This window comes from Chiloscyllium plagiosum, unplaced genomic scaffold, assembly GCF_037043375.1.
Source record: "Chiloscyllium plagiosum isolate Xiang-an unplaced genomic scaffold, Cpla_swu_hap1 HiC_scaffold_1, whole genome shotgun sequence".
NCBI classification, from domain to species: domain Eukaryota; kingdom Metazoa; phylum Chordata; class Chondrichthyes; order Orectolobiformes; family Hemiscylliidae; genus Chiloscyllium; species Chiloscyllium plagiosum.
Genome location: NW_028270139.1, coordinates 17,489,679 through 17,504,452, shown reverse-complemented (window position 1 = coordinate 17,504,452; position 14,774 = coordinate 17,489,679). Strand labels below are relative to the sequence as shown.

Genomic DNA, 14,774 nt, shown 5'->3' with positions numbered 1-14,774 from the left:
TTTAGATCAGTTCAGTCAAGGATGAATCTGTCAATGGCTACAAAGTACTCTGAACATCTATATTACCAGTATTATGAAGATGTGGGTGGACTGTACCTTTTGGAGATTTAAAAGCTAACAGAACTACCTGACAGCATCAAGTATTCTCAATATTATAACACTTGCTCAAAAGCTGGGGTAGCTGGTTGCCTGGAGTGAAAAGCAGATTCAAATTAGGCCATCATTTTAAACTATACCCTGAAATATACCAAATTCCAATCAAGTTTGAATTTAGTATGTTGATAATCATAAAAGCTAATAACACAATCCGATGCTTTGGGGTATAAGACTGGGGAAAATTGAACAGCTGGGAAGAGTACTGCCACATCTCCAGCACATTGAGACTGCCTGAAAAATAGCCCTCTTAAAAGGTACCTTTAATCGATCTGTGACCAAGCATAATCCCTAAGAAGAAAAGACACAGGAAGATCCAATAGAAGATCCGAGAGCTGGTTGGGTTTGAAAATTTGAATTTTTGGTAAATCTTAATCGTGGGGTTTGATCGGACTATTATTATAGAAGGGAAGGTAAAAGATAGGTTAGAAGAAGGAATTGTAAGTAGTTGTTGGTTAATTATTCTCTGTTAGCAACTTTATTTCTTAAAGTATAATGTTTACTTCAAATAGTTCTTGGCCACTTGAATTTTCACAGATTACTGCACATCTTTTCTGTGTTACTGGTATAAATTAAGCAGGAGGATTTACCCCATGTCATAACAGACTTCGTCTGCAGGAAATGCAGTTAGATCCTGCTCCTCACAGAACGAGTTAGGGAACTGGAACTGGAGTTGGATGAACTGAGGATTATTCGAGAGGCTGAGAGGGTGATAGATAGAAGCTACAGGGACATAGTTACGCCAGAGAACAGAGGTAGCTGGATAACAGTTAGAGGTGGGAAGGGGAGGAAGCAGGCAGTGCAGGGATCCCCTGTGGTCGTTCCCCTAAACAATAAGTATACCGCTTTGGATACTGTTGGGGGGGAACGGCCTAGCAGGGGTAAGCTGCAGTGACCGGGTCTGTGGTACGAGGTCTGGCTCGGAGACTCAGAAGGGAAAGGGGGAGAGGAGGAGAGCGCTAGTTATAGGAGACTCTCTAGTTAGAGGGACGGACAGGCGGTTCTGTGGACATGGGCGAGACTCTCGGATGCTTTGTTGCCTCCCGGGTGCCAGGGTCCGAGACGTCTCGGACCGTGTCTTCAGAATCCTTAAGGGGGACGGTGTGCAGCCAGAAGTCGTGGTGCACGTTGGCACCAACGACATAGGTAGGGAGAGGGGTGGGGAGGTCATTCAAGAGCTCAGGGAGTTAGGCTGCAAGCTAAAAGCTAGGACAGACAGAGTCGTCATCTCTGGGTTGTTGCCGGTGCCACGTGACAGTGAGGTAAGGAATAGGGAGAGTGTGCAGTTGAACACGTGGCTGCAAGGATGGTGTAGGAGGGAGGGCTTCAGGTATTTGGACAATTGGACTGCATTCTGGGGATGGTGGGATCTGTACAAGCAGGACGGGTTGCACCTGAACCAGAAGGGCACCGATATCCTGGGAGGTAGATTTGCTAGCACTCTTCGGGGGGGTTTAAACTAATTGGGCAGTGGGATGGGATCCGGATTTGTAGTCCAGCAAGTAGGCTGTTTGTCAGGATGTCCAAGAAAATAGGGAGGCTGTGAAGAAGATAGCACTGACAGGGAATACTTGCGGACACAGAGATGGGTTCAAGTGCATATACTTCAACGCAAGGAGTATCAGAAATAAGGTGGGTGAACTTAAGGCGTGGATCGGTACCTGGGACTACGATGTTGTGGCCATCACGGAAATGTGGATAGAAGAGGGACAGGAATAGTTGTTGGAGGTTCCTGGTTACAGATGTTTCAGGAAGCTTAGGGAGGGTGGTAAAAAAGGAGGGGGGGGGTGGCGTTGCTATTTAGAAATGGTATAACGGCTGCAGAAAGGAAGTTCGAGGGGGATCTGCCTTTGGAGGTAGTATGGGCTGAAGTCAGAAATAGGAAAGGTGCAGTCACCTTGTTGGGTGTTTACTATAGGCCCCCCAACAGCAGCAGAGATGTGGAGAAACAGATTGGGAAACAAATTTTGGAAAGGTGCAAAAGCCACAGGGTAGTAGTCATGGGCGATTTCAACTTCCCAAATATTGATTGGAAGCTCTTTAGATCAAGTAGATTGGATGGGGCGGTGTTTGTGCAGTGTGTCCAGGAAGTTTTTCTAACTCAGTATGTAGATTGTCCGACCAGAGGGGAAGCCATATTGGATTTTGTACTTGGTAACGAACCGGGACAAGTGATGGCCTTGTTAGTGGGTGAACATTTTGGTGATGGTGACCACAATTCTGTGACTTTCACCTTGGTTATGGAGAGAGATAGGTGCGTGCAAAAGGGTAGGTTTTACAATTGGGGGAAGGGTAATTATGATGCTGTAAGACAGGATCTGAGGAGCATAAGTTGGGAGCATAGGCTGTCAGGAAAGGATGTCGTGGAAATGTGGAACTTTTTCAAGGAACAGATACGACGTGTCCTTGATATGTATATACCTGTCAGGCAGGAAAGAAATGGTCGTGTGAGGGAACCTTGGTTGACGAGGGAGGTTGAATGTCTTGTAAAGAGGAAGAAGGAGGTTTACATAAGGTTGAGGAAACAGGGTTGAGACAGAGCAGTGGAGGGATACAGGATAGCCAGAAGGGACCTGAAGAAAGGGATTAGGAGAGCTAAGAGAGGGCATGAAAAATCTTTGGCGGATAGGATCAAGGATAACCCCAAGGTATTTTATGCGTATGTGAGAAACATGAGAATGACGAGAACGAGGGTAGGTCCGATCAAGGACAGTAGTGGGAAACTGTGTATTGAGTCGGAAGAGATAGGAGAGGTCTTGAATGAGTACTTTTCTTCAGTATTTACGAATGAGAGGGACCGTATTGTTGAAGAGGAGAGTGTGAAACGGACTGGTAAGCTCGAGGAGAAACTTGTTTGGAAGGAAGATGTGTTGGACATTTTGAACAAGTTGAGGATAGACAAGTCCCCCGTGCCTGACGGGATATATCCTAGGATTATGTGGGAAGCAAGAGAGGAAATTGCAGTACCGTTGGCAATGATCTTTTCGTCTTCACTATCAACGGGGGTGGTACCAGGGGACTGGAGAGTGGCGAATGTTGTGCCCCTGTTCATAAAAGGGAATAGGGATAACCCCGGGAATTACAGGCCAGTTAGTCTTACTTCGGTGGTAGGCAAAGTAATGGAAAGGGTACTGAGGGATAGGATTTATGAGTATCTGGAAAGACACTGCTTGATTAAGGACAGCCAGCACGGATTTGTGAAGGGTAGGTCTTGCCTTACAAATCTTATTGAATTCTTTGAGGAGGTGACCAAGCATGTGGATGAGGGTAGAGCAGTGGATGTAGTTTACATGGATTTTAGTAAGGCATTTGATAAGGTTCCCCATGGTAGGCTTATGCGGAAAGTCAGGAGGCATGGGATAGAGGGAAATTTGGCCAATTGGATAGAAAACTGGCTAACCGGTCGAAGTCAGAGAGTGGTGGTAGATGGTAAATATTCAGCTTGGAGCCCAGTTATAAGTGGAGTTCCGCAGGGATCAGTTCTGGGTCCTCTGCTGTTTGGAATTTTTATTAATGACTTGGATGAGGGAGTCGAAGGGTGGATCTGTAAATTTGCAGATGATACGAAGATTAGTGGAGATGTGGATAGTGAGGAGGGCTGTTGTCGGCTGCAAAGGGACTTAGATATGATGCAGAGCTGGGCTGAGGAGTGGCAGATGGAGTTCAACCCTGCCAAGTGTGAGGTTGTCCATTTTGGAAAGACAAATAAGAATGCGGAATACAGGGTTAAGGGTAGGCTTCTTAGTAAGGTGGAAGAAGAGAGGGATCTTGGGGTCTATGTTCATAGGTCTTTGAAAGTTGCCACTCAGGTGGATAGAGCTTGTAAGAAGGCCTATGGTGTATTAGGGTTCATTAGCAGAGGGATTGAATTCAAGAGTCATGAAGTGATGTTACAGCTGTACAGGACTTTGGTTAGGCCACATTTGGAGTACTGTGTGCAGTTCTGGTCGCCTCACTTTAGGAAAGATGTGGAAGCTTTGGAGAGGGTGCAGAGAAGATTTACCAGGATGTTGCCTGGAATGGAAATAGGTCATACGAGGATAGGTTGAGAGTGCTCGGCCTTTTCTCGTTGGAACGGCGAAGGATGAGGGGTGACTTGATAGAGGTTTATAAGATGATCAGAGGAATAGATAGAGTAGACCGTCAGAAACTTTTCCCTGGGTACAACAGAGTGTTACAAGGGGACATAAATTTAAGGTGAAGGGTGGAAGGTATAGGGGAGATGTCAGGGGTGGGTTCTTTACCCAGAGCATGGAATGCGCTGCCTATGGGAGTGGTAGAGTCAGATCATTGGTGACCTTTAAGCGGCAATTGGATAGGTACATGGATGGGTGCTTAAGCTAGGACAAATGTTTGGCACAACATCGTGGGCTGAAGGGCCTGTTCTGTGCTGTATTGTTCTATGTTCTATGATCTATGACACTAGTCATTTCCAAACAGCAGCAGTTTGCTAAAAATCTGGGATATTTAATTACCAGTGATATATTGTTATAGTAAGGATTGTGTCTTTTATTTTTGTGTCTTTAAAAACCATGGACTGCCATGAGAAAGAACTTTTTTGTTTTAAAAAAACAAACAAACACAGGGATTTACTGGTGGAAATCTTTCAGCAAGAAATTAGGTACCTATTGTGAACTCTTGGTTTTTGTGGTTGTGGTTTCGTTCAACACACTCAGATGATCAGGAACCAAGGAGTTGTTTACAAGCTGATTGGTTTTCAATTAGTAGAGCAGGTTGGAACTGGAAACAAACTGGAGTCAGAGTCACAGACAGAGAGACAGAAATATAGAGAAGATTTACAAGGTCTTTTCCAGAGATGATAAGATTGTCTTATTATGAAAGGTTGATACTCACTGGGATTTAGAAGAATAATAGATGTTGTTAACAAAATATACAAGGTTCTGAGGTTGCATGCTGAAAGGATGTCTCTCTTATGAGGGCATTTAAAAACAGGACTATGTAATAGTAGAACTATTTAGAATTGTTAGATTAAAGATAGAAGCAAGGATGAATTTCCTCCATCATAGGTAAATTAATACTTGAAATTTCCTCCCTCCTCACCCTACTATGAGCAGTGGAGGCTGGATCATTGAATATATTCAAAGCTGATTCCAGCAAATGTTTGGTTGACAAGGGCATCAGTGGTTATAGGGTCCAACAGGTCAGTGGAGTCAAGGCCACAGTTAGATCAAGACAATCAAGTTGAACCATACAGCTCACTGAATAAGCAAATGATATTCTCCTGCTACTACTTCTTATTATAGTATGTCTCACGCCAGGCTAGGATGTGTGCCCTGATTCCTTAAGTCAGGAACCTCCATCCGTATTTATGAGCTATTGTTTATGCTGCCATTTTTTCGTAACTTAGTTATGGTCCATAATCCATCTGTTGGTCGAAAGGGCTATTGTATTTTTTATTACCAGCCCAGACGACTACTGAATTTAAATAAACACAATGTTCCACAATACAGTTTTCATAAACTCTTCAACAGAGCTTCTCCATTGTTTCTTTGTTCTGTTGCAAGTGGGGAGTAGCAGGCTTGCGTCTAGAAGTTTTAGCAATAATGGAAAAGATTATATTTTTCTAGTTCTGGTTTCTAGGGCATTACCATTGGTCAAAAACTTAACTGGGCCAACCATCTAATTGTGGCATCTCAAAAGAAGCTGCAAATTCTGTGCAAGGTTACTTACCTCTCAACTCCCCAAAGCCTGTCCACACAAGCCAGGAGTGAGTGAGTTCTCTATAATTGCTTTGATGAGAACAGCTATTTCAAGTCTCAAGAAGTTCCACGTTATCCAGGACACAGTAGCCCATCGACAACCCAAACATTCATTCACTTTACCACTGGTGTACAGTGGTAACAGGGTGTTTAAGTTAAAGGGCAGCAATTTGCCAAGCTTACTTTTACTGCCGTTTCAAAAGTTGCATCACCTACAACCTAGAAGACAAGGACTGCAGACACATGGGAACAGTCCTTTTTGCAAGTTTCCTTCTAAATCACAAAGCATCTCAACTTGGAACTATATCACCATTCTTTGACTGCGCTGAGTCTGTTAACTGGGAATCCTTTCCTAACAGCATTGCGCAAGTATCAAAACCGGATGATCTGAGCAGTTGAAGATGACTGCTCACTGTCACCTTCTGACAGGGATGGGAAAGAAATGCTGGTCTAGCCAGAGATGCTCACATTCTTAAAAGAATTTTAAAGAACTCATTTTATTCAGCTGTATTGTTTATTACTTTATCACACATTGAATTAATAAATATTCACCATTATCACAAGTTTAGGGAATCATTTTCCATAGGATTTTACATCAACCAAGAAATTTAAATATTTTTAACCATTATAATATGAAAAGATGAAATGAAAATTTCATCTGAATGCATTGAAAATGCATTCCAATTTGGTAGGGAATAGCACATGGCTATTATTAAATCAAACATTGCCTATTTTAGCAATAATTATAATGACTTCCATTTTAAGTGGAGAAACTATGTATATGTTTTATAATGCTGTGGAGAATGAATTCCTGAATTACATGAATGGGTTTCTGGAACAGTATGTTGAGGACAATCAAATTTTGTACAATATTTGAATGTGACACCGTACTTGCTGAAATGGGAGTCTGAAATCTGAGCAAGGAAGCTATCTGCATAGGATAGGCAAGTTTTTAAAGCAATTTAGAAAAATGAACTGAAAGATACAGACAAGCAATTGTTAGTATTTAAACAAAAGAAAACTATATCTACAACAAATATACATCGCTCTAAAGCACTAGTGCCAAAATGAAAAGATGAGTCAACCATGGTTAATGAAACAAGTTAAAGATTGCATTAGATCAAAGGAAGAAGCTTATAAAAATACCAGAAATATTAATTAGTCTGAAGAATGGGAACAATGTGTGACCTGGAAAAAAAGTATCAACAAATTCCAAAGGAAACAAGGAAGTGAATATGAATGCAGGCTGGTAAGAAACATACAAATGAACTATAAAAGCTCGATGGATTTATGAAAAGAAAAAGATTTGCAGGGATAAACATGGTCAGTTACATATGGGGACAGGGATTTTTGTAGTTGATAAAATATAGAAAATCTCCTAGAAATGCTACATGACCAAGAGACTAGCGTAAATGAAGAGTAAAAAGAAATTTGTATCACTAAAACTGTAGCCCTTAAAAATTTAGCTGGATAGAGAGATGACAAATCTCATGTAACAGATGCACTTCATCCCAGAGTTTTTACAGAAGGAGATAATGGATACCTTGGTGGTTATCTTCCATAATTCTACAGACTCTGGAAAGATTCCTGCTGATGAGAATGGACCAAATGTAACCCCATCATTTAAGAAGTGAGGAAGGAGGACACTGAGGACTACAGGTACTGGTTTCATATCTTTACTAAGAAAGATGTCAGAATCTACTATGAAGAAAGTAATAGCTGAACATTTAGAAAATAATGGCAAAATGGGGCAGAGTCAACATGGGCTTACGAAAGGAAAATCCTGGTTTGACTAACTTGAGAGTTTTTTTTGTGGATGCTATTTTCAGCGTTGACAAAGCAGAACTATTAGATGCATGGCATTTAAATTTTCACAAGGCTTTTAATGAGATTCTGAACAGAAGATTAGAAAATAAAATTAGAATGCATGGGATGGGAAATATAAAAGTAAGGATGGGGAATTGGAGACTGAAAGCACATAATAAACATCACTCTCAGGTTGGCAAGCTGTCACTCAGTACTGCAAGAGTCAGTCCGGTTCCATAATCTACATAAGTTATATTAATGTGGACCAAATGTAATGTTTTTAATTTTGGTTGATGATACCAAACTCGGTGGGGGCCCAACATGTGAAGAGGGTGAAAGAAGACTTCAAAAAGACTTGGAGATGCTCCATGAATGGATGAGAACATGACAGATGTAAGATACTGTAAGAGAGTTTTAAGTTATTCGCTTTGCTAGTAACAACAGGAAGGGAAAAAAGTATTCTTAAACTGTGAGTAGGTCGGAAGTGTGGGTGTCCAAAGGGATCTGCTGTCCTTGTCAATGAGTCATTAAAAGCTACCTTGCAGTTCAACAAAGATCTAGAAGGTCAAAGAGCATGACTGGCTGGATAAGGATAGGATATGTTTTTCCCCTGGCTGCTGACCCTAAACCCAAGGGACACACTCAGAAGAAGGGACACACTATTTAAGACTGAGATAAGAAGGAATTGTTTCACTCAGAGAATGGTGACTCTTTGGAATTCTCAACTGCTGAGAGCTTTGGAACCCTAGCAGAGCATATCGAAAACAATGGATAGACTTTTGGAGACAAATGTCATTGAGGGGGAAGGAGATGGTGTGGGAAAATGGAATTGAGGAGATGTTTAGTCAGTATCTAAAATGATAGCACAGGGCATGATGGACTAAATGGCCTATTCTTTGTTTCTATGTAGCTATCAGGCATGGATCAGGATTTGAATCAGTTCCTGACAGTTTGATCTAACCTCCCGAATAGCTGTACCTATCCATTGTATTTCCCCTCATCAAAATTAGTGACAGTTTGGAGTTAGTGCATGAAAATAGATGGATATCACATTCATCCCAACTCTATCGATGAATGAGGCCTCCAAACCTTATTCCCCATGATGTTTATACCCTTATGCCTCTCATACACCATGTTCATTCAACGCCTCTCATTCCCCTTCAACCTACTCACTACATCAAGTACCCACTTATATATACAAAATTCCCTTATGTCCATTACTCCAGTATACACTGTAGAGAACTCAAGCCTTATAACTGATGATGATCATGAATGCTTGATTGTTCATCTTGACAAAAAAAACTTCAAAAAGTCATCTAAAGTGACTGTAAAATACAAGATAAATAAATCAACATTCCCTTTGACAGCCGTGTCAACAACCCTTCATGAGTTGGATCCAGTATTGAGGTTTGAAGTTCAAGTAAACGTGCATAATAAGAATCACCAAATCAACCAATTATAATGGGATTTCATTGCACTACAGTATAAACAAAGGCTCCAGTTCTGACTATGGAAATCTGTAAATGATAGATTGAGCTCATTAATTTGTCCAAGCTTAAAGGTGAAGAACAGATGACAGTTGTTTTCCAGTTAAAAGATTGAAGCGCCAACTAACAAAGTTATATCTAAATATAAATACTGTTCAATTCAGGATAACAATTTATTTATTGGATAATACACTGCAATGCACTGTAGCACATTTCTACTTAATCCATGCTGCTCAATTTAGTGATTATCTCTTTTAAGAGAAAAATTCCTATCATTAATCAATGTATTATGAACATATTTAACTGATTGCACAGCATTACATGATGATCTGAGAAGTTGTCAAAACTTTTGAACTTACTTGTTAACAGGTTCCTGAACCCAGATGAAGTTTTGTGCCTTGGTTACAACACTTTGAGTCATCATGAAACACATTACTTTTAGAGCCCAGCCCAACTCAGTGAAGATTTTGAGGCTTTTAACGTGCTAACCCTGCAAAGGAGCTAGCATGGACAGGAATAATGTGTAGGTTTGGGAACTGTTCCTGCTTCCATGCTGATCAAAAAAGCTGGTTCTCCAAACTGGGATAGGACCTCTATGCCTGTATTCCCAGTCAGGCTGAAAACTCCAGCCTAAAGTCTACTTTATCAGTTTCTACATAAGGAAATATATTTTGAAATACCATTATTTCTGAAAACAGCCTGAAATAAGTGAACTGAAATAGTATGATTTTAGCAAAGAGCAACACTTAAATGTGTTATTAAAAAATGCATATATATTATACTTCCAATGCAAAGCCAATAACACAAGTCTGGGAATATAATTTTTACACTCATTCTCCAAAAGCTTTATTAAACTGGAGACTACGACATTGGTGTTCATTTTGCAAAACATCAATTTGTAAAAAGTGGGCAAAATATTAATACTTACCTTTCCTTTCATCTTTTCCTTCATTGTATGATTTATCTGAGGAGCAAGGACACCGCCCATCACATTTGAGTGAGATCTGCTTGCCTGAAACACATGCTTGATATTCCAGTTTGCACTATAAAAAAGGAAAATTATGAAACTGAATGATCACTTAAAACACAAATAAATTATTCAAGAAACTGTATTTTACATGCTTTACAATACATATATAAACCAATACAAAGCCATAGGTACTGTCAGCAGTACCGGGAAACTGTGTTCACCTGCAAACAAATCATTTCTCAGTGAAAAATGTAAGGTCATTTAGTTACAGTGTTTTCTGGAATGAGCTGTCAGAGGAAATGGTGGAGGCTAATACAATTGCAACATTTAAAAGGCATCTAGATGGGTATATGAACAGGGAGGGTTTAGAGGGATATGGGCCGGATGCTGGCAGGTGAACTAGATTGGGTTGAGATATCTGGTCAGCATGGACAGGTTGGACCGAAGGGTCTGTTTCCGTGCTGAACATCTCTACGACTCTAAGTGTTGTAACTGTACAGTGTTTTCTGTCACTTAGGAATGTCAATCAGATGTCTTACAGACATTGTCTGGAAGTCCTTTTGGTCTACTGGTCACTGGAGTGAATCTTAATGTTGTGCGATAGCGTAAAACGTGAATCATGAATCCGCAGTTCATTTTACAGCTCTCCAAGTTTAATAAAGAAATTAGAAGTTTTATAAAAAGGCTGAAAAATCTTGCAGAAATTCAAGTTTACACTATGATGTGAAAAAATGTTTTTTGCAAAGCGACCTTGGAGTGCAGGTTCATAACTCCTTGAAAGTGGAGTCGCAGGTAGGTAGGATAGTGAAGGTGGCGTTTGGTATGCTTTCCTTTATTGGTCAGAGTATTGAGTACAGGAGTTGGGAGGTCATGTTGCGGCTGTACAGCACATTGGTTCAGCCACTGTTGGAATATTGCGTGCAATTCTGCTCTCCTTCCTATCACAAAGATGTTGTGAAATTCGAAAGGGTTCAGAAAAGATTTATAAGGATGTTGCCAGGGTTGGAGGATTTGAGCTATAGGGAGAGGCTGAACAGGCTGGGGCTGTTTTCCCTGGACCGTCGGAGGCTGAGGGGTGACCTTATAGAGGTGGGCCAAATGGTATGTTGGGAAACGGTGATGACAAGATCTGCTTGGTCATTGGTTCATTGTTTCTTTATTCATTCATGGGATGCAGGGATTGTTGACATTTACTGCCTATACCTAATTGCTCAGTGGGCCATGAGGAGTTAGCCACATTGCTTTGGGTCTGGAGTCACATGTAAGCCAGATCAGGTAAGGATGGCAGATTTCCTTTCCTAAAGGACACTAGTGAACCAGATGACTTTTTGTGACAAAGGTTTTTTTTCATGGTTATCATTAGACTCTTAATTCTCGATTTTTACTGAATTTAAATTCTACCATCTGCCATTTGAAGCTGAGCCTGGAATAATAGTCTAGCAATAATGGAGTCATCACCTCATGGAGTGGCTGAAGACCATAGTAGTACAATGGTCAGTATCAATGACTGCAAGACAACTGCGGGGTCACAGCTTGCTATTTCTCAGGTTTGGTGATTTTTATTTGTTTCGTTCAATTCACCTTTCAGCCCTATACCTAATTCATATTGGTATCATCCTCAGGTGACATGAAACTGTTTTTTGTCCTTATTTTTATAATCAGTCATCATGCTATATATAAACTCTGAAACTTTAACTGGAACTGCAACTACAACCTGTCCAATTATAAATGACAGCTTCTGCCAGAGTGAAAAATTGCAGCTATGATAGTTTTAGCATAGGCTTCAAAGTCAAGAAACTCACATGAACTCAGATCCCTCGAGTAAAAATGAGGATCATATATTGCTGCCAATCTACTGCTATTACTGCACTCAATGTAGTTTTCTGCAGAAAATGACCCTAAGGATTTTAAATCAACCAGTATGCTTTACTGCAAGCATTGCTACTAAACTAGTTGTTCAGTTGACCAACATTGTAACAATAAGCTTAAAAATATAACACTCTTCCAATGCCAGAAAAAAAAGCACAAGGTCGTGTCAATTTGAACAATCAAATCACTCTTGTGCTAGATAGAGAACTGAAACTATATTGTACAGTGAACTATGTTTTTCACAAGCATTAATAACAGGTTGTATGACTGGCAAAATTCTACTCAGGAAGCTCAGTTATTACCTGCCTAGTGCTAATGTCATTTTTCAAACTAATGGAATCATAAATTTCTAAATCAATATGATGTTCCACTCTACACCAAACACAGGATAGAATCTTATGCTCTTAGAATATGAACATGAGTTGGATCCATTTCTGTGTCCTGATCCCACTGTTGGTGTCTCCCTGGAAGAAAACTGAGAGCGGTCTTTAGGGGACAGTGGGCTAGTCCCTGAGACTTATAGGCACAATTAGAGACCTTCCATCATGGCAGCCTCACTGGCAGAAATAGGCACTGCCAGTGTGATGACACATGTATTTTGAAATCCTCTTTGAAGCAGTATTAAGTTGAAACTAAACAGTGATCACAAGTGATCACCCCCATGGAAGGAAAACCCCTTAATAGGAAGCCTAGCAACTGCTCCTGCAGCTTTGCGCTTGACTCACATTGGTGGGCTCTTCTATAGTAAGGAAACTGTGGTACTATCTGTAATCAGTCTACTCATCAACATTTAATTAGCTAGATCAACTATCTCCCACTACCCAGTAGGAAACCTCTGCTGGTGATGACCTTTGAGAATGTATCAGCCCACTGACATCTATGTAATTTCTTCCAATCTCGTCTTTAAGCCCATCCTCAAAGGACTAGAAAGATTCTACCATTGTGCACAATAAATTTCATCCTCTGCAATCCATAATGGTGTTTAAAAGAAGTTTTTGTAAATGCATTATGTCCATCAGTTGTTGGAGGAGGTACGTCCAATAAATCAGTCATTGCATTAGGTTTGTTACTTATCTTCCTCGCGTTCTTGATAATTCTACAATACTACAAGTTGCAATATAATCCAAGCTAATTCAATAGAAACAGGATTATTTTATTCTGAGATTGTGTCTCGTGGCTCTAGACTCCACAGCCAGGGGAAACATCCCTTCTCCATCTAGTCAGCCTGTCCCTTCAGTGCATAAAACTGATTCAATTGCCATGCCAGCAAAGTACAGATAGTTCTTCGAAAACGCATCGGCTGTGTACTTGTGCAACTCTGCATTATAGAAAACTCGTGCTTCAGAAACAGCGCTTCAGAAAGTGTTGGCGATGTAATCGCGTTACAGCCAAAACATTTTACAAGTTTGAACTTTAAAAACAGTGTCCCCAGTTAGTCAATCATATTACTGCAAATTCGCATGAATGAAACAGTTCTTAAATGTCAGCACTTCCAATTTAGAGGGTACATTTCTCTGTGCCTCAACTCACTGACCTTGTAATGTTTTGAACTGTCTTGAGACCCTGACTAAAACCTTGTAATAAGCCCTGCCCTGTCGCAAGGCAAAATTTAATATTTCCACCTAGCAACTTGTGAAAGTGCCTGCTCCATGAATGTTGACAGACACTGATGCTGGCTTGACTAGCGTACACAAAAAGATATAACTAAAGAATTTAATCACAAATAGTAAATTCAAGCTTCCCTGAAATTCAAAAAGTACTCAAAACTTTGTTGTCCAGAATGAATTTAAATTAAAACTTAAACTAACCCCCTGCTTTCTTGCCATTCTTTGATGGTATTTGAGTGTCGCTGGGGAGATTATTGCTGATTGCCTTTGATCGGAGAATCCTGCTGAACCTAGTCAGGGGGCAACTAAGAGTCAACCACATCACTGTGAATCTGGACCAGGCCTGGTTGGGTAAGCAAAGCAGAGATTGTTTCCCCGCATATATATGAATGAACCAGGTGGGTTTTTATGGCAATCGCTTTATGTCTTAGATTAAATTTTAATTGCAGAATTGTTTATTAATTAAATTTAAATTCCACACACAGCCACGTTGGGATTCAAAACTGTACCCCCAGACAATAAAGGAGGACACCACTACTGTTGCCTATCGGATTGCATTGGTACATAACTTCATAGGTGTCAGCTTGGTAAAGTAGCACTACATCTACTGACTCCAAAGCAATGTAAAGATCTGACTCCAGAGATGGGAGCACATTATCAGGTCTACATTTCAGGACTGTACTGAGGGAATGTGTTTTGTGAGGGTTACCAAGTAAAAGACATTAGCTAACCACCTTTGCTTTTTCCAGTCAAGATAGAAGGTCATTGGAAAATTTGAGGGAGACCTGGCTTTCTCTATAGTCTCTTCCTGAAGTACATCCTAAACTCTCCATTCCTTTGACTGAGACCTCATTGGTATCACTATTTCCCCATGGCTTTCTGTTCTGCCTGAACCAACAAGACCACATGCTCTGTAACTTTCTCACTCTGCCAAATATTGTTGTATGTGGTAAATGAGGAACTGTAAATACAATGGAACTCTGCAATTATCAGCGAACGTCCTTACTTCTGATCAAAACAAAGTAATTGAAGTAGTATCAACCTGAGGAAATCCTGGGTTCAGCTGATAAATCTCCAACATTCATGTCGGTTTCCTCCAGGTGCTCTGATTTCCTCCCATAATCCAAAAATGTGCAGGTTAGATGAATTGGTCATGCTAAAT

General features: G+C 40.5%; 1 protein-coding gene across 2 annotated transcripts in view; it reads right to left on the bottom strand.

Annotated features, from left to right (window-relative positions):
* Nucleotides 1-14,774, bottom strand: part of spock3 (SPARC (osteonectin), cwcv and kazal like domains proteoglycan 3) — a 560,650-nt gene that overhangs the window by 155,923 nt on the left and 389,953 nt on the right. For both annotated transcript variants that reach the window (XM_043698527.2, XM_043698526.2), the window contains exon 6: nt 10,095-10,209. In XM_043698527.2, the coding sequence (XP_043554462.2) occupies nt 10,095-10,209 (115 nt within the window). The remainder of the gene's footprint in view (nt 1-10,094; nt 10,210-14,774) is intronic.